The sequence below is a fragment of the Diadema antillarum genome, unplaced genomic scaffold, assembly GCF_040938485.1.
Source record: "Diadema antillarum isolate AM-2024a unplaced genomic scaffold, OU_Dant_1.0 scf00000168, whole genome shotgun sequence".
NCBI classification, from domain to species: Eukaryota; Metazoa; Echinodermata; class Echinoidea; order Diadematoida; family Diadematidae; genus Diadema; species Diadema antillarum.
The window spans coordinates 794,113-815,411 of NW_027271057.1; the positions used below are offsets into that span (position 1 = coordinate 794,113).

The following is a 21,299-nucleotide window of genomic DNA, read 5'->3' on the forward strand; positions in this document are numbered from 1 at the left end:
TAGAATCAAATAAGGACAGTAAAACCAAACTGTGGCGAACTATCAATGACCTTATTAAGAATAAAAAGAAAGAACTCCCGACCGTTATTTCCGAAAATGACCAAGATGTTAACGACCCTGAAATCATTGCAAATTGTTTTAATAAGTTCTTTACCAACATAGGCCCCAATCTCGCCTCAACAATACTTCCAAACGCTGGAAATTTTACAGATTACCTTCCTGAAAGTAATAATAATTCTTTATTTTTTACTCCCACGAATGAAAATGAAATACTGAATATTGTTCGATCTTTTAAGTCGAGTAGATCATGTGGCCACGATGGATTAAGTATGCACTTACTAAAACAAATAATATATTTTTTAGTAACCCCCATAGTACATATCTGTAACTTATCATTATCTACTGGGATCTTCCCAAATTCTTTAAAGATTGCGAAAGTAATCCCTATTCACAAAAAAGATGATGCGTCCCAAATAAAGAATTATCGTCCAATTTCATTATTGCCCGTCATTTCCAAAATCCTTGAAAAGATTGCACATGAACGTTTGTATAAGTTTCTAGTTGATAACCACATTTTAAATCCTAACCAATTTGGTTTTCGAAAAGGTTTTTCTACAGATTTTGCAATCATTCAAACTTGTGACAAAATTATCGATTCTATTGCGAACAAACAGCACGTGATAGGAGTTTTTATGGACCTGAGCAAGGCCTTTGATACAATAGACCATGGAATTTTATTAAAAAAGCTACATAATTATGGCATAAGAGGAATAGTTCTTTCCTGGTTCCGAGATTATTTATCCCAACGTCAGCAATACGTAGCATTTCATTCAAGTACCTCGTTTAAGTCATATATTACTTGCGGTGTACCACAGGGATCCATTTTAGGACCTCTACTTTTTCTTATATATATTAACGATATTATAAATTCCTCAACCCTTCTCACCTATGTATTATTCGCGGACGATACCAGTGTCTTCTACTCTCACAACTGTTTAAACACACTAGTGGATATACTTAATTCTGAGCTTGCAAAAATTTCTACATGGTTTAAATGCAATAAATTATCACTAAATATAGATAAAACGTGTTTCATAAACTTCAATACTTCATATTTGCAACCGATAATGCCTAATAACATTATTATTGATGGTATGCCCATTATTGGAAAAAAATCAACCAAGTTCTTAGGGGTAACCCTTGACTCCAATTTAAATTGGAATAACCACATTGATAATATAACCACATTAATATCTAAAGTTATTGGAATATTTCGGAGATTAAAATATTTTGTAACGGAAAAAGTACTCACTATGTTATACAATGCATTAATCTTACCGTATATTAATTATTGTAATGTTGTCTGGGGAAACTGTAATAAAACCAAAGTAAATGTTATTTTTCTTTTACAGAAAAAGGCAATAAGAATATGTACTAACTCACATTATTTAGAACATACTGATCCATTATTCCTTAGACTAAAAGTTCTTAAAGTTGACGATATACACAAATTTCAAACAGCAATATTTATGTTCAAATACACGCAAAATCTACTCCCACTCTTCCACAACGCATTTTCCCTTAACAGGGATGTCCATGCTTACCCCACGCGCCATCGTAATGATTTCCATTTGAATAACCCTAAACTCCTATTAGCTCAAAAATCAATTCGGCATAACGGGCCTGATATTTGGAATTCACTCCCTCTCCACATAAAACAGTGCACATCTCTCTATTCCTTTAAGGCAAATACAAAGAAATATTTCTTGGCACAATATCATACGGTACAGTAATCATTAAACATGTACCTCTTATACTCAACAACAAGGCAATATTTTGGTCCACCCCCTTTTCCCTTTCTTTTACTTTGCTGCTTGACCCTTCGCCCATATTATAACATATTCAATCATTTTCTTAGAAGTGCTGACCATCAACACTTTCGCGCTTCATCACCTGCACACGCACTCACAGGCACCACTCCTGTTTACCAAGTAATTGTATAAAACTGGATTTACACGCATTTTAACATGGCCCATCCGTATTAGTGTTCAAGTACTACAATAAAAAATGGTAATTTAACTCTGGCTGTCCGTCTGTTCAAGCACGGCTTATAACGGCGGCCCTCTGCATTATATGTATATATTATATATTGTACTGTGAATCAAGTCATTATTGGCCATATAAACATTTTGTATGTTATTTAACGTTTCATTTGTCTTTATATACAAAATATGACTTACTATGTAATATGTCAATAATTTTCAGAATTGTATTTGTGTAATTGAACCTGCCTTTGTTATTTTTGTATTCTGAAAGAAAATATGAAATGCAGAAAATAAAATCTTTTCAAACAAAACAAACAAAAATGAATCATTAATGCACAATTTGTTATATTGTCCGAGAATAAGAAACATCTGGGCAAGGATCAGTGACCTTATTTTTGAATGTTCAAGAAAAAACATTATCATAGATGAGAAAATCATAGTAATTGGGTATGAAATTTGTGAGAAAGATTATTTCTTTACCAACGCAATAATCAATTTCATGGGATATGCAATTTATAAGGTATATCTCATGGAAGAATACAGAAATCAGCGATTTACTGTATCCTTTATTGTAAAAGAATTCAAATATGAGTTTCTGTTATATTGTAATGATATCTCTAAGAAAAGAAGTATTCGAGAAATCGATGATAAAATCCGTTATATACAGAATTTTCATTTGATGTAAATTGAACTATGACTACAATTGTCTTATGCTTGTATTGACTTATGCATGATTCTGAATAATTGATTTGAATAAAGTCCCTCAAATTGAGGGCAAAAAAAAAATTTCCACTCCAGGGTATTAAAAACTTGATAAATTTGAACAAGTGGAAGGACTTCTTCAATAGATTAAGGTACATTGCTCCCAGAGCCAAGCTGAGCAGCACAAGCACGCCAAAGAATTTGATGCTAAAAATCTGAAGCATCCAAGGACAAAAAGACAGTGTGAAACTTTACTGCAGAAGAAAAACGCCCCGTTTGATGATTCACGTTTTCACAGTTAAAGTAGAAAAGAAAAACGTCGAGAAAGTATGAGATCAATCAAGATATTTATTGCAAACGTCCGTATTATGGTGACGTCTGCGCACCATAGGTGCATACTTCTGGGGCGTAACGAGAACTGCAATGCGAGGTTGTCACCGTTTCCTACTTCATAATTTTGAGAAATGTTTTGTTGACGAACTCATAATTTGTCCAACAGGTAAAATTGTTATCAAGTGTAATAGATAAGTTATACGTATCGGTCGCTTGTCTTAAAGCTGAAACTTAGCCTGTTTGTATAGATTTGTGTTTATATAAACTATGTTACGTTATGGTTCGCATTTTCTGTGTGTTTCAATTGTATCCTTAGAGGAGCATTCAAGACTATTGATATAATTTTATTTCAAGAAGTACATAAATTGATAGTGCCTTGTACCAATTTGTGGAATTTATCATGTTACTTTGACAGATAAACTAATGCTCTGAAAACTCCCTAACAATACACTGAACACGGATGATGAAATAGGAGGCTTGAATTACCACTTGCTTAACAAGTTCCCCTCTGAAGAATTTATGCATATTTTTTTCTTTTGTTCTGCTTCACTGAGTACCCAATAATGCATCCCTACGTGTAGCTGCTACGTCAGTATCCTTGTTCATTGTGATTTGTCATGACTTTTCACAACTAATTCTAGAAACTACCCAGTAAAACAAATTTATAGATGTTCCAATGCAAAAGTCTTCAAAAATCATCTGGAGGTCTCCTTTAAACATCTAACACCAGTGTCCATATAAAATACGTTTCCGTACCAGAAGCACATAGAGAAGACTTCATGTGTTTCATAAGCACCAGTGATCTCACGGTACTACTACTACTAATTCGAGGGCATGTATTAGCTTCAGCCGATGCCAACTCGGGTTCCACAAAGAAAGTTACGCCTCCAAACCTGTCTATCTAAATGACTGTCCTTAGCTCATTAATGCCATCAAGGCCTGCGTCTTTCTTCAGTACACTGATTAAAGTGGCCCTACTTCTTCCTCTTTTTGCAATTCCCTGTTTAGGCTCCCAGAGTACGAGGGAATTGGCAGATAGCTCAGGGTGTCGCGCACAGTGTCCCGCTAATCTCATCCTTCTCTCACGCACTTCGTCAGACACCTTTGGTAATGTACCATACAAGTCATCATTTCTTACGTAGTCACTCCACGACATATTAAGGGTTATCCTGAGCATGCGTGTGTACACTCCGTCCTATGTTTTCTCTTTTCTGGCTGTAAGTGTCCACGTCTCTGCTCCATACAGTTATACAGACTCAACTGTTGTGACAAAAAAAAAATCGCCGTTTTATGTCGTCACTAAGCTGGGATTTCCACACTTTCCTCATACTGTGCAAAGCATTCCATGCGTGGCCACGTCTGATCCTGATGTCTTGTTATGTCGAGGCAATCCAGGAGCCCAGATACTTGAAGTCGTTTTTCACATCGAGTACTGCGCCGTCTAAGGTTGTGACAGTGGTGTCGTCGATATTAAATGCCATCACCTTTGTCTTCTTTGCATTGAGCCGTAGACCAATTTTCTTGCACTCCTTTTCCACTGCAAATAGCAGATCCCTTGCCTTTTCAGTCGTATCTGATATGAAGGCAATATCGTCAGCAAAATCAAGGTCAGTGACCATTACAGGCGAAACACGACGGCTTTGACGGGACACCAATGTAAATCCAAGCTCCTCCTCCTTGCCATTGATGGCAAGCCTCAAAGCATTGTCAAGGGCTACGATAAACAGAAAGGGTGCAAATGTGTCTCCTTGAAGTACCCCAGCCAGTGTTTCAAAATACTCTGTCTCTCCATCAGGAGAGCACACCTTTGCATGCGTCTTGGAGTAAGTGACATTAATCGCATGAACTAGTTTCTCAGGAATGCCATAAGCGTTTAGAATCTCTAGGAGCTTCCCCCAATGGATGCTGTCAAAGGCCTTTTTCAAATCGATAAATGTGATCACTGCAGGGAGGCTCTTATCTCTCAATCCTTCAAGTATTCTTCTAAGTGCTAGGATCTGTCCTACAGTCGATCCTTCCTGTCGGAAGACATTCTGAGAGTCCCTAAGCAGTGGATCATTGTAGGGTCTGATACGGTTCAAGATCATTCTGTTATATGTTTTGGCTACTACTGAGCTCAGACAAATCCCACGGTAGTTGTCAGTCTTGGAGAGATCCCCTGACTTTGGTACTGGGATGATGTTAAGTGTAGACCACTGTTCCGGCTGGTCCCCATCATCATATGAGCGGTTGATACATTCTAAGATGATGTCATCCACAGGAACATATCTCACGGTATCTGAATCTAAATAATGTGGATTAGTCCAGTTGTGGGACTCACAACTTTACTTAAATGGGAACAAAGTGAAAAAATGACGATGGATTTCAAAATCATGATCGATCGTGTCCCCTTTTTATTAATGACAGCCCCACTAGTCCAGCGGATATAGAGCACATATAGGCTGAATCATGCACATTATGGTAAAAGCACCATACTTGGTACACAGGTACATGATGCCAATTCAAGTCATATCTGATATGGAAGCCACTCTGACTCTGCCTGTGGCGGCCGTGGCGGCCATTTTTCAAAATGGCCGCCATGTGATATAGCAATGCTGTGTGTTTTGGAAACTACAAGTCCGATTGTCGTGATTCTTGTACCAAAGTATAGGTTTTGAGGGTCAAGGATTCCAATAAAATAATTTTTGAGATGATTAATCCATGGCAACCTACTTATTAGTGGCCATTTTGAAAAAAAGCATGGCTGCCGCTCTACATTCTATTCATATATCTTTAAAACCAATGGATGCATCTTTATGATTCTGGTACAAAAATATGTTTTTGAGGTTCAATTATTTAAATGGATACATCTTTACGTGTATACAACCATCACATCCTATACGTTTTGGCTGCTATTTTTAAACATGGCCACCGCAATATGTACTATACTGTACGTCTTTGAAACTAATTTGGTCAATGATTTTAAACAAGCATTTGCTGATGAATAGAACTAACACATCTCGTTTTCAGGTCCATTTTGATAGATATGACTGCCGCACTACATAGAGTATGCACACACACACACACACACACACACACACACACACATTATATACAGTGTGGCCTAGAATTAATGGAAACGCGAGTTTTCGCAAATAATTTGCACATTTGCATTACTTTATGCAAAATGAATAACATAAAATTATTAAGAATTTATCTAGAAGAAGAATGACACCAAAATCATCTGATTTGGTTGAGTATTTTTTATTCTACAGATGTTTTTGTAAAGACGGCGTAAATTTCTTAGCTCAATTCAACAAATTTCAGCATCGAACAAAAGCCACTGCCTTGGGAGACTAACAAAGAATTGAGGCCGCACATCACAATGTGGAATGCTTGAATAGGATTATTGTCGAAAATTCACCTTCAATTGTTGGGTAGTCTCCGTTGCTGAACTTTGATAAAATAAAGTAAGAAATTAATGATCAACAAAAACATGTCTAGAAAGAAAAGTACTCAACCAAATTGGACAATTTCGTTTTGGTTTTGAAAAAAATATTCGTTTCCGTTTTCTGAGGGGCCACTATATATATATATATATATATATATACACCCTCACTTGCCATATGTATTGTTACATTGACAAGAATCGTTCACCTATTATTGGTAAATGAACCTCCTTTGTTGTTGCGGCGTTTAGTTCTTTATTGTTTCATTGATTGTTGTTGATTGACCATACCTCTATCACATTCACTATTCAAGTATAGGTATTGAACATTACATAAGTACAATTGTTGCATACCTGGAATACTATAAAGATAATTATGTTGAATATCAGTTAGGTAGAGTAAATGGTGAGAATGGAATGGACGACTTTCCCCCCCCCCAATTTTGGATGCATAGACAGGAGAATACAATAAGTGTACTGTCATAGTTTTTAGCCACAAAAACATGATTATTGCAGTCTTATAAGACCTATTTATTTCTAAAGTTCTCAGTTCTTGTTCATTATTTCATAGTATGACCTTGTCAAGACTGTTACACAAAATTATAAGAAATCATATAAAGGAATCGAATGAGCTCTGACATTCCAAAACAATTATTGTTCCTGATCATCCATTGATGAGCGGTGATGAACGTTAATGCATAATTATGTAGATGCAGGTGCGCTTTAGAGAACGTCTTCAGTATTTCTACTGGTGCCGGTAAGTAGAAAGATAGATTGACTGAATATTTTATTCTGCAATTTTATCTTCCAATAATTATGAACCCCAAATTTTGTATTTCTTTGAGGTTTTCCTTAAATTCATAAATTAGCATAATTTTTCTTGTAGTTTATATTTTGGATGGGCGCTGTTACGTTATAAAATTGCGTTGAAATGCCCACTGTCCATTTACCTGTAGAAGTTGCTTTTGAATTATGAAACCTTAATCCTTATTCCATGTATGAAAATGGCAAATGCATCAAATGTATATTTGTATAAATTTTTTTTTTTTTGGGGGGGGGGTTAGGGTAGGGTGAAATTCAGTTCAAGAGGCTAAAATCATTGATAAGAATTAATGCATAGATCAACTATAACAAGTAATGTATTCAGAGTAGAACTACACACAAAAACAGATTATTTGATTTTTCCTTGTTCTTGTTCTTTACAAATTATCGTACATCAAAAGGTAAAATTCACAACAAATCCATTTAACGAAAATGTTTGTCACATTTCTAGAAAAAATGTACACATAAGTTTTTTGCTTTACCTCTGTGAAGCACATTTACATAAAATTTTATTTTTTTAAGTAATTGGTATAATTGGGTTTATTTGTAGGATAACATGGCTTCAAAAGCAAAGCTCATTTCAACCGAGAAACCAGCTCCCAGGAAAGAAACAGATTGGACCAAGTACATCATATTCATATGTCAAGATGATGACACAAAAAAACCTATCATGTCCAGCTTTGTCTAAAAGAAATAATGTTGGTATAGGATACAAAACTTTGGCAGAAGATCTGATTTGTTTTCATGAGGCCGATTCTTTACCCACTACGCTGCAAATTACAATTAGATATAAACCTATAAAGATGTATCGTATAATACCTATTACATTTACTTTATCATTTGATGTATAAGATTCAGTGTAGTTGTAAGTATCAGAACAGCCTGGTCAATCATGGATTTTACAGACATACATGATTGTAGTGTGTTTACATTTGATGTATGAAAGTGACCCAATAAGTTTTAGAAGTTTTCTTACACTTAGTGTCATATTTCCAATTATTTCCAAAGAAAACAGATGTACTATATTGGTTGGAAACTATGATTTTAATTCCATGGTCCAGGGACCACAGAAAGCGAGAGTCTATATTTCTGGAAACTATAATCTTGAGAAATATGTACTTCAGACATGAAATTGTGAAGATCATGTTTTTCACAATACTGTACACACAGAAATCCTATAAAGGAAGTTGAGCATATTCTTCAAAATGCTTCCAAAGTTAAGTATGCCCAGATGTTCCACATTAGAATACTAAAAATGAGTGAACAAGTAATTGTTGAACTCTAAAACAAACGTTTACACCAGAATCAATCCACAATGGGCATCCCGCTTTCATAACATTCGTATGCTATATAACTGGAGGGAGGCCATATTTATCAAATGGCTGCCAAAACAAAGGATGTGATGAACCTATTCACTTTGCTAAAACATCATTAAATTGAAAACCTTCACCCCAAAACTATACTTTTACACTTGAACCGTGATTATATATCTTTTGAGTTCGAAGATATACAATATTCATTTTCTGTTGTATGGCAGCCATATTCATTAAAATGGCCGCCAAAACGTAGGATGAAGCGATTCATATTCACTTACAGTTGAATTTATGGGAATCCTTGACCCCAAAAACATATAAGTTGGTACCAGAGTCATGACCCTTTGTCCATAAGTTTTAAGGATATGTTTTTATCTAACATGGTGGCTATATTTTTTTTGAAAATGGCCACCAATAAGTAGGTTGCCATGGTTTTATCCCCTCAAAAATTATTTCATTGGAATCCTTGATTCTCTAAACCTATACTTTGGTGCAAGAATCACGACAATCGGACTTATAGTTTCCAAAATACACAGCATTGCTATATCACATGGTGGCCATTTTGAAAAATGGCCGCCACGGCCGCCAAAGGGAGAATCAGAGTGGCTTCCATATCAGAAATGACTTATATTGGCATCATATACATGTGTACCAAGTATGGTGCTTTTACCATAAAGTGCATGATTTTTTCTATATCCGCTGGACTACACACACATTTTGTGCGGTAACTATGATTCGAAGAGATAGGAAATTCTATTCTGTCCAAGCACACAGCATGATTGTTTTAGAATTTCTTTCACGCGGAATTCCATTGATCTTACAAAATGACGAAGCGATTACAAAAGTTGTATATGTAGCTTCTGGGGGGCAGATTATATCAGTCCATAAATGTGGTCGTTTTGATTTTTTTTTGTCTGATATGGTGCATGGATACATCTCCAAGTGATTTATTCATTTTTCTTTTACACATCAGAAAATAATGTTAATAGAAAGATTAAACGAGAACTTGCCGTTCGAAGGTTGAGATTTATCCTAATGAGTAATTTAATGGGAGGTATGATATGAGATCCTGCTCGCGCATGCGCCAACACTAGTCAAAGCAAAAATGTGCCCTCAGTCACAAATAAACTGAAAAATTAAACTAGGAGAACTTACTGAAGTTTGAGTAATCTCAGGGAGGGAGGGGGCATATTATACCTCCCCTCAATTTAATCTTTAAAATAAATCTCATGCTTCGAACGGTAAGTTCTCGTTTAATGGTTTTATTTCGATTTGTAATTTTTCCGTAGGGCATAACATGAGAGTTCAAAAACACTGTGGGCACATTGGCATACAAAATGATGTGTGTCAACTGACACCGTCTGAGGAAGATGGCTGTTAATCTTGTCAGTTCAAGCCAGCAGAGAAAATTGTACGTACTCTCTGTCTTCCACGTGGTTTCATTGTGCACTACGTCTGTAGCATTCTCAAAACTTGGCTTCGGGTAAATCGGACTCACGTGCGCATCTCCGGGCAACTACAGGCGACTACGTGCTAGGTACTGTCAGGTGCGGGTCATCCGCGGGGACCTCCAGGTAGCAAAAGTTGTCCCCCGCGAACCCCAAGCAAAGCTTGCCCGGGAAAGTGTGACAGGCCCTTGAGCATGCTCAAAACCTGTTCCGGGTGAGTCGCGGGGATTGCCCAGAGAGGTCCACGCAGAACACCTGTAGGAGGTCCGTAGCGAGAGCATCTCGCAGGCAACTCCCACCCAGGTAACATACGCAGTTGTAACGCAAGTACATCGCAGTGCACGTATGTAGTCCGTTACTAGAACGTAAGTAGCACGCTTCCAGCAGGTAAGACGCACGCGAAACTCGCCCAACTCCTTGTCCGCCCGCAGAAAATTATCCTGCCTGCTGGAAAATACTTTAACGCAACAAGCTCGCATAGCTTACCCGGAAAGGTGTGACAGGGCATTAAATGTTGGTTCAATTTGTTACGTTCTGATGATGTATATTATATTGTATGTAAATATGTCCGAGTTTCAGTTCCAGTTTGTCTGTTTTCTTTGAGTGTACTTGAAATGCAAATTATGTACTTTTGTTGCAATATCTAATGTATGAATCTCCATTTTTGAAGTAAAGTAAATCAAGTAATCAATGCAAGACATTCCAACGCAACCCAGATGTAGGAACAGTTAACATTTAGCAAGAGCGGTGAGTTGGCTCAGTCGGTAGCGCGTCTGCCTCACGATCACGCGGCCCGTCTAGCAAGAGGCAAAACACTCTGTCCCTCGGATAGGACATAAAATGGAGGTGACGTGTATGAGAGAGGAACAACTCATGCACGTAAAAGATCCCACTTCATTCATCGCAAAGAGCAGGGTGTTAACTCGGTGAAGTGGTCCCACTTCATTCATCGCAAAGAACAGGGTGTTAACTCGGTGAAGTGGTCCCACCTCACATCCAACTGGACCCCATTGAAGACCAGCTTAATATAGCTGAATATGAGCTATCCAGCCATCTTCTCAGATGGAAAATAAACAAACAAAAAACAAACAAACAAACAAAAAGCAGGGTTGCCCGTTGGGACCACTAAAATCTTCGAATATGAAATTTTGATCGCGCGAAAAGGAATTGATGTGGCTCGTAATAATATGGAAATACAAAAATAATTTTTTTTTTAAATCTTAGCTGTCGGATTGTGAAAAACGCCTTTTTAAAATTTGGTGGCCCGGTATCAATTTTAGTGACCCTGGGCAACCGGGCCACCGCTAATGTCTAGCCCTGCGTAAAGTCAGTGTGTAGAATGATTGTGTATCACGCTCTACTCTATCAAAGACTGGGAGATATTGCTCAAACTCAACGAAACAGAACAGTATGAACACTTACCTCTCTGTACTTCTGTGAAAGTCTGTATACATAGAGAGCGAGACGCTACCAATGACGAAACCCAAGGCAGGACCAACGACCATTAGGGCGTTCATGCATCCTTTTGGAAAAGAAGACAGGTGGAAAGATGTAGGTAGACAGGCGGAGGTTGAATAAAGAAGCGTATACATACGGTACATGTGCATCAATGAAAATCGTAATTAACACATGACACATGTTCTGCCAAATCAAAAGCTATTTAGATTGATTTCTAATTAGTTTTGGCATAACATTTTAAAATACTGAAACAGCTCTGTAAAGCATAGCATATAACTTTTACACGCATTTCATTACTGAAATGGCATCTATATTGGGTCACAAAAGACTGTTGATATCTTGACTTGAGTCTGATAACTTCCGTCTTTATGGCACCAGACAAACCAACCAAATATTTGAATGAGATCGAAATACGATGTAATATGATTGCGCTGCAAAGTAGTTCCTCGTAACCTGGTAGGCTTATTAAAGAGGTTGAACACTCTTTTCTCTGTGCACATCATGGGCGTAAGTCCCGCGGGGGGGGGGGGATGTATCCCCCAGAAATCGAGGAGGGGGGTGGCCTGTACAATCACCCCCCCCCCCGAAATCTGAAGAAAAAATGGAAGAAGCAGAAATGTGATTGTATCAATTTCGGCATATTTAATGACGTTCTTACGTCCGCCTTCAGAGAGCTAACAGAGCTTAAAAGTATTCTATCTTTCAGGATATGTATACATAATTTTCTCAAGCACTCGCTCGCTTCGCTTGCTCGAAAATAGGCCTATCAATATCGACATAAGGCAAGGACCAGACTTTGACAACGTCATAGGCTAACATGTTTACATGCTATGACGCGCGCAACTATGGACCATCTGCAAATTACGTACGAAAACAAACAAGAAATCATTCTGCCATAATTGAACCCCCCTCCATTTTTCAATCATTGAGCAAATGACGATGACTCTGATGACTCAGTCAGGATACATCAGTGGGCATACACAGGGATAATCAGGGGCGTTGATCTTACGGGGGGGGGGGTGTAAAGGGGCATTAGCCCCGCCCCAATGGAAATGTCATATGCAGTGGCGTTGATGGGGGGGGGGGTATATGGTTCCCCATAAAAGTATTGGGGGCAAACATTTTGCTCCTCCTCGTAATTCCCAAGATGTGGAAATTTCCTTGCTTTTTTATAGAAAATGTCTAAATATTTTCAATATTAATTAAATTGTAGTCGTAATCTACGTGCCAAGAATCTCATGGTTTAAATAGGTGTGAACCCCAAGACATGTCGTGATAAGGACTTTAAGACAATTGGCATCGTCATCATAAAACAAACTTCTAATTATAAGACATGTTTTAGATTTTAGATAAATTCATGTCTATGCTGTAAACATATCTTTTTGATTATTCATGATGACGTCACTGTTAGATGAATATTGTACGCATGGATATATGTAGGCCTATTCGTTTAAATGCATACAAACAACTTGTTAAGTCCTCTTACATCTTTTTTTTTTAAATATGGTGCATACTTTAGAAATGTAAGTAGCGTGCTCTTGTTTTTGAGGCTTTGTGTACTAGTAAGAAGCATATTTTATACTTATAGATTATGTGAATAAGTACGCATTCAAGTACATTTTGAATAAAACGTATCCAGACAAATGCATATCATATTTTTACCTCTTCCTTCATGCAGAAGTGTACTCTTGCCTAGAGGGTTTGTTTGATAGATAATGATAGTGCTCACCTTATTGGAAAGGTAATTGGGTAAATATTTGGTTTCAGTATATCATTCAAACACAACTAAGTTAACTTCTACATTAACATTTCAAAACTCACAAATTCCATACACACACACACACATTTCATGATTCACAGGATCCAAATTACACCAATCCTATTTACTTTTCAGAGTGCAACAACAACAAAAGTTTCTGAGCAAATAGGCTCGCATCAGTTCGCACTGTTTAAGGTTTAAAGTAGTTAAGTAACTAAATTGTACCCGGTAATGTGATGCTAAGTATATATACCTTATAGGTATAATATTGCAAATATGTGGTGCTTATTTGATCCATGACTGCTGCAAAATTGCGTCTTTAAAGGAGTCAATCAGTGTCACTTCCTGTTCCTTTAGAGACGCAATATTGCCCAGTAATCTCAAGGTGCACTTGAAGTTACTGGGCAATATTGCGCCTCTAAAGGAGTAGACAGTGACACTGACTGGCTCATTTAAAGAAGCAATTTTGCAGCAGTCATTGATCAAATAAGCACCATATAGGTGCAACATCATACCTATATATAAAGCACAAAATTGCACCCTCAAGAGAGGGTACAATCTTGGAACTCTTTGCACCCTCACGAAAGGGTGTAAAGTTGCACCAAAAGTAGAGGCAAGACAGGGTGCAAAGTTGCGCCGAAAAACTAAGAAATATCGCACCCTCAAGAAAGGTGCAAACTTAGCACAACTTAGCGTGGGTGGAAAGATGCACCCTCAAGAAAAGGTGCAACTAAGCACCACTTAGTGTGAGTGGAAATACGCACCCAAGGGAACAACTTCACACCCTCAATAAAGGGTGCAAATTTGCACCCTCTCTGGAGGTGCAAAGGTGCACCGCTAGGGTGCAAAATTTTACCATTGCACCATGGTGCAACTTTTGCACCCATTTTTTGAGGGTGCAATATAACACCCATAGGGAGCCACCAGGGTGACATCACTTTGCACCCTTAAAAGGTGCAAGAGTGAACCATATTTCTTAGTGTGTACGCATGTAGAAAAAACATGACATCATAGTATCTTCAACTTATATTGACTTCATTAAATGTGTCTTCAGGAGGGTCTTAAACGTATCTGGCGAGGGTGAAGATCTGATGTGCAGGGGGAGCTTGCTCCATAGTTGGGGCGCAACGACGGCGAAAGCACGACTGCCATAGCGAGTACGTGGAATGGGTCCAGGGCTAAGTTGGAGATGGATTGAACGAGATGATCGCAGGACACGGGATGAATTCTTGGGAACTAATAGTTGAGAGATGTATCCAGGGGCTAAACCGTGCTTGGCTTTGTAGGTAAGGGTGAGTATTTTTAATTGTATTCTGTGAACCATGGGGAGCCAGTGAAGGGAGCCAAGGATGGGAGTGATGTGGTCGGATTTCTTGGTGCGAGAGACGAGACGAGCTGCTGTGTTCTGGATTCTTTTCAGGGGGCAATATGGGCATAGGGAATGTTGACATACAGAGAATTACAATAGTCGAGGTGCGTGGTGACTAAGGCATGGACAAGACGTTCCGTGTTGGCTTGATCCAAGAAGCGTCTAAGTTTCCCAATTTTGCATATGCCGAACGCGGCTGAGCGGCATGTGTTGTTTATATGCCTCTGTAGATTGAGCTTGTGGTCTACGACAACCCCGAGATCTCGATCTGATGCTGATAGGGAGATAGCATCTCCAATACAGTCATTTCATGGGAAAGGGCATTGATTATAGCGAAACTGAGATGTGACGTGCAGGATTTCAGTGTTAGTCTCGTTGAGTTTGAGTTGGTTCCGACTTGACCACAATTTGACCTCGGTAACACACTCAGACAATCTCTCCAGACTTTCCTTATGCTTACTATGCTGAGGGACTACGTACAGCTGCGTGTCGTCCGCATACACGACGTGGTTGATCCCTTCATGGGATCTGATGACCTCAGCAAGAGGACCAGTGTACAGGATAAATTCCAACGGTCCCATGACCGAGCCCTGGGGGACACCGGTTTGAACAGAGAACGGGGAAGAGTAGGAACCATTCACTTTCACAATTTGCGTCCATCCCACGAGATACGTCTTCAACATCTGCAATGCCAGCTCATTGATGCCGTATGTCCGTTGAAGTCTCTTGAGGGCAACCTTGTGATCGATCGTGTCGAACGCCGACAAGAAATCTAGGAGTACAACGACAGCTTCATCCCCTTTGTCCAAGGCCAGGAGGAGGTCATTGTAGACTTTGACTAGTGCGGTCTCGGTAGAATGAAACTTGCGATAAGCTGACAGCATCTCAGGAAATAGACGGTGCTTCTCGAGGTAAGCCCAGAGCTGTTCCGACATTATCTTCTCGAGAATCTTACCAAGAAAAGTAATGTTGGCAATCGGTCAGTAGTTTGAAAGTACATTTTGATCCAGGTTTCTTCAGTACAGGAACCACATGGGCTACCTTGAATGATTCCGGAAATGTGCCAGAAGACAACGCCAGATTGACAATATTAGTGATCGAAGGAAGAAGCTCATCTAGACAAGACTTAAGAAGCCACGTTGGAATTGGATCGATGCTACTCGTCTTAGTTGCACGTCCTAGTATAACACTGCGAACGTCATTTTGGGACACTGGCTCAAAGAACGAGAACTCGCTGGCACATGTATCTCTCTCGTCTTGCAGGTTTGCAAGTGGATCATAATGGTTGAGACCAGCAATGATTTTTGTTGTCTCCCCTTGGAAGTGTCCAGAATTTGCAGCCAGCTGTTCGTCAGAATCGTGATCAGGAAGCAACGCATTGCCCCTTGGTGTGGAAAGCTCTTGGACAAGCTTGAAAAGTTGTTTGTTATCACTTTTTGCGATCTCTGCTGTTATGTAAGCTGTCTTTGCCGGGTTGAGTGCCTGTTGATACTCTCTGCAGCATGCTTTGTAAATTTGTCGGTGAATCTCAAGATCAGACTTCATCATACGACGCTCAGCACGCCTTCGCAATCTCTTAGATTCCTTCACACTGTCCGTGTACCAAGGGGCGTGTTGGCGCAGTAAGATATCAGCTGTTTTTAGAGGAGCGTGTGTGTCTAGAAAGTGTGACATTGTCGAGTTGTAGCACTTAACAGCCTCAGGTCCCGACATAGAAGTGTCACCACCATCGGACGTGCGCACTAGATTTGACTCCAAGATATCCTGTCGGAATCTGTTTAAGTCAATGTTACTTGTCTTTATATAGACGACTCGCTTCTTTGCAGGTGGAGGACGACGGGCATTGAGCAAAGCAATGTTAGCATCGTGGTCTGAAGGAAGACCTCTCATTCTCCTCACACCAACTACAAATTCATCTACGGTCCGCGAGATCAGAAGATCTAGCGTGTGACCACCCGTGTGTGTAGGTTCGTTGACATGTTGATGGAAACCAGCTGTAGAGAGTATGTTCAAGAAATTCTGTGCGTTGCTGTCATTCAGCATATCTACATGGACGTTGAAGTCTCCGGTAAGAACAAGTAGTTTGTCATCGACTGCGATGGATTCAAGCAAAGAGGAGAATTCCTGTGAAAACTGACTGTAGCTGAATTTGTTTTTGAAGACGGCGGCGGCCGATAGGCAGCGTAGATTCGAAATGACATGGCAGGTGACGATAATGTCATGTCAACGAGCTCGAAATAATGATAGACCGTCGAGTCGTTTTGAATAGTTCGAAGTGTCGAACGGTAGATGACGCAGATTCCACCACCCTGTCCAAAGGTTCGAGGTTGGTGTGTAATACTGTACCCAGGCAGTGTACTGTGAATATCTGCGATAGTGTGATTATCTTGACTACTGCCCTTCAGCCAAGTCTCAGTGATGACCAGTGCGTCGATGTCCTCGCTCACTATGAAATCACAAATCGCTGTAGTCTTACTGTTCATCGATCTGGCATTCCAGTGCGCGATACGTAGACAGGTTCGCTTTTCAGGTCGTGTTGGGGTTCCATTAGGCAGTCTATTTCCAGTGAGATAGACAAGAGAGCTTCTTGGCCGGCTATTGTGCTTTTGTTGATCAGTCCTATACGAGGTGATTGCTGGTATAGAAAATCTGCGCCTGAGCGTTCCTCCTCTGTAACCACGCTTTGTTTGGCGAGCGACTCCAATTTCCTTCAATACACTCCATTCACTGGCAGTGAAAGGCTTAATCACATGGAGGCTTTTGTGTTTGACCCATTCATCACCAACGTCAAGTAGTTCATTGCGGGTGTACGTAAGGCGACACATTGCAGTTAGCCACGAGGTGACTGCGGCTAGGGCAAGCCAAGTGATGACTATGGCTGCTACGTGTGAAGAGCAACGAAAATCAGCAAGAAATTTCGCCATTCTGGGTCATCATTACACAACGTCATACTTCGTAAAGGCACAACATACTTACAAATCGTAACATGCAGTCTTTTTTTTTTTATTCACGTTCCATATTCAATAATGCACAAATGTATAAGGACATATAATTAACGTGTAATATGAGGAACCCACTAAAAAGCAAAGCTTGTAGGATGTGGGTTCCAAAAATATAACATAGGGTTTTAGTACAGTATATCAAAGTCAGAAGTGACGTAACATGGAAAATTCAAAATATCGAGAATATTACAATGTTTACGGGATGTACAAAGTATAGTATATAATGTTTATGATTAACTTATGGTATAAATGCTTAGAAAAGTAGCAAGTTAATCAAACTGGTGAGGTCATCCGAGCGAGGCATCATTTAAGTATATGCAAAAAAATTTTTAAGCGATTACGGCAAAATAATTACACATAGGATTTTAGAAAATTGGCTTTGAGATTTTTCTTAAAGGAGCTTAAAGAACTTGAGTGCAACCGAACCGAATCTAACTCATTCCAGAAAGAAGGGCCGGTAGATGTAATTGTCTTAAGGGCTAAAACTGTACGAACAGGGGAAAAATGATAGGATTCACTGTGTCTTGTAGGGTAAGTATGAATATCACTGTTTTTCACAAACATTGAGGAAAATATACTAGGAAGGTCACCAGTATTCAACTTAAACATGAAAATTCCAACATGATATAAAAACAAATCAGAAATTTTTAACAATTTACTTGAAACAAACAATTCATCAGTATGATCAAAAAATTGTGCTCGATTTATAATCCGCAAGGCCTTTTTCTGAACCAAAAATAACGAATGAATTTTAGTCTTTGAGCAGTTCCCCCAGGCTAATATTCCGTAATTCAAGTAAGGTAATAATAAAGTTGTATAAAGAGAATGCAATATTGGCTTTGGGAAGAGATATTTCAGTTTGTGAATGATTCCAACATTCTTGCACAACAATTTACATAAATAATCAACATGTACCTTCCGTGAAAGGTTACTGTCAATATAAATACCTAAAAATTTTGTTGAATCTATTTGATTTAAAGGACAAGTTCACCTTCATAAACATAAGGATTGAGAGAATGTAGCAATATTAGTAGAACACATCATTGAAAGTTTGAGGAAAATCGGACAATCCGTTCAAAAGTTATGAATTTTTGAAGTTTTTGTGCAGTAACCGCTGGATGAGAAGACTACTGCAGTGTGTGAATAACTTAGATGTCACATGCGTACAACAATATAAGGAAAATATAAAGAGAATTTCACAAAATTTCATCTTTTGAAAAAAGTACACATTCCCCCGACTCGTTACCGACAAATGTTATGGGTAATATTATTCCCCCTGCCTTTAGAAAGAGGCAATTCAAGTGCTCTATTATTATGCGAAAAAAGTGAAAATATGTTGAATTTTCTTTACATTTTCTTTATATTGTTGAACGCATATGACTCACAAGCTGTAGTAGTCTCCTCATCCAGCGGTTCCAACACACAAATTTTAAAAATTCATAACTTTTGCATCGATTGCCCAATTTTCCTAAAACTTTCATTGATGTGTTCTACTAATATTGTTGAATTCTCTCAATCCTTATGTTTATGAAGGTGAACTTGTCCTTTAACTGTAAATCGCTCATTAAAACTAAACCTGGAAGAGATTTTATTGTGTTCCTGAAAACCATATAATTGGTCTTATTTATGTTAAGCGACAATTTATTTGCCTGAATCCACTCAAACACTAACTCAAGTTCATTATTCAGAGAATCGAGCAAAACATAAGGATCTGAGTGAGAATAAAAGAGACTTGTATCATCTGCGAACAGAAGAAAAGACAGCAGAGAGGATGAGTTGCGGAAGTCATTGATGTATAAAATGAATAAAAGAGGACCTAAGAGGGAGCCCTGTGGAACACCACAACAAATCGAGTTTATATCAGATTCATGATTATTTACGGAAACAAATTGAGATCGACCGGTAAGATAACTTCTGAACCACTCCAAGGCCTTTCCACGAATGCCGTAATGATTTAGTTTATACAAAATAATTTCGTGATTTATTGTGTCAAAGGCCCTGGAGTAGTCCAGAAACAGACCGACTGTATGCGACTTTGTGTCTAAAGCTCTTACAACTTTCTCAACCACTAGTAATATAGCATGGGTGGTTGTATGTTTTTTTCCGGAACCCGAATTGATTATCAGCTAAAATATCACAATCGTTTACAAATTTGATTAAACGATTATAAATCACCTTCTCAAGTAATTTAGAAAAGGACGACAGAAGCGATATTGGTCGATAATTTCCTAACTCATCCTCTCTGCCTTTCTTATAGATTGGAATAACTTTAGCAATTTTCATTTTAATGGGCACAATACCAATCAATAAAGATAAATTCAAAATGTGAACTAAGGGTGATAGTATTTCGTTTACAATACATTTCATGAGGTGATTAGAAATCCCATCATGACCTGTACTCTTCTTGGGGCTAAAAGAATTGACAATATCTACGACCTCTGTTTCAAGTACTGGGAGAAAAAATAAGGACTGTAGATTGGAATTTAAAAGGTAAGAATGAAAGGGTCTGTGTACAGATGAAATATTGCGGGCCAGATTCGGACCAATATAAAAAAAAAGAGTTGAATGCTTCCGCAATTTCCACATCATCTGTTAAATTCTTCCCTTCACAAAGGATATTATCAATACTACCCTTCTTTACACGTTTATGAATAACACTATTTATTACATGCCAGGTAGATTTTGCATCTGACTTGTGCTGTTCAAACAAAGAACAAAAATAATCTTTTTTTTTTTGCTTTACGTAACAGGGACGTAAGAGTATTCCGATATTTAATGTACTTTGATTTATTCAAAGCTGTATTACATGATTTATATCTGTAAAATAAAGTATTTTTTCTGTTTATGGATCTAAGTAAAGCTTTTGTTATCCAGGGTGAGCGCGGAACTGTTTTGTAGTTTCCTCTTTGATTTCTCAAAGGGAAATGCAAGTGATATAAAGGTACCAAAATATTCATAAATCTGTCGTACGCGTCATTCGGATCAGTGGAGTTTAAAACCTCATTCCAATCAATTTCGGATAAACTTTGTTTGAACAGCTGGATATTATGATCGGAGAACACTCGTGATTGCGATAAATTTTTACACACCTTTTGTTTATGCGATTCAGGTATAGTAGAAATGGAAGAAACTATAACGGGAAAATGATCTGATATGTCCGTAACAGCGATACATTGATCATCATAATCATGGATGTTTAAAAATATGTTATCAATCAGTGTTGCGGAGGCTCCAAATAATCTTGTAGGCTTGGTGATACAAGGAGTGAAAGATAATGATACCATAGTATCAAGAAAATCACGTGTTTGTGGCTTACCATAATCAAGTAAGTCTAAGTTAAAATGTCCCATTATGTACACGTGTTTGTTGCGGAAATAGGGCGAATCTAAAATAATTTCTAAGGTTGAGATGAAGTCAGAATGATTACAATTTGGGGCTTGTAAATTTCTCCTATCGATACTTTTTTACCACCTGGCATACTTATGTCAATGAAAATACTTTCAATTGAATCAGACATATAATTTAAATGGGTTATCATTTCAAATTTCAAATTATTCTTCACATAAAATGCCACACCTCCACCTCGTTTACAAACTCTGTTATTTGTTACCAGTGTGTAAC

The 21,299-nt window shown here is 38.3% G+C and overlaps 1 protein-coding gene across 1 annotated transcript in view; it reads right to left on the minus strand.

The window, feature by feature from the left end:
• The window catches only part of LOC139722647 (solute carrier organic anion transporter family member 4A1-like), a 246,016-nt gene that overhangs the window by 126,802 nt on the left and 97,915 nt on the right, over nucleotides 1-21,299 (minus strand). The window contains exon 5 of the mRNA XM_071633940.1: nucleotides 11,513-11,612. Coding sequence (XP_071490041.1) covers nucleotides 11,513-11,612 — 100 coding nt within the window. The remainder of the gene's footprint in view (nucleotides 1-11,512; nucleotides 11,613-21,299) is intronic.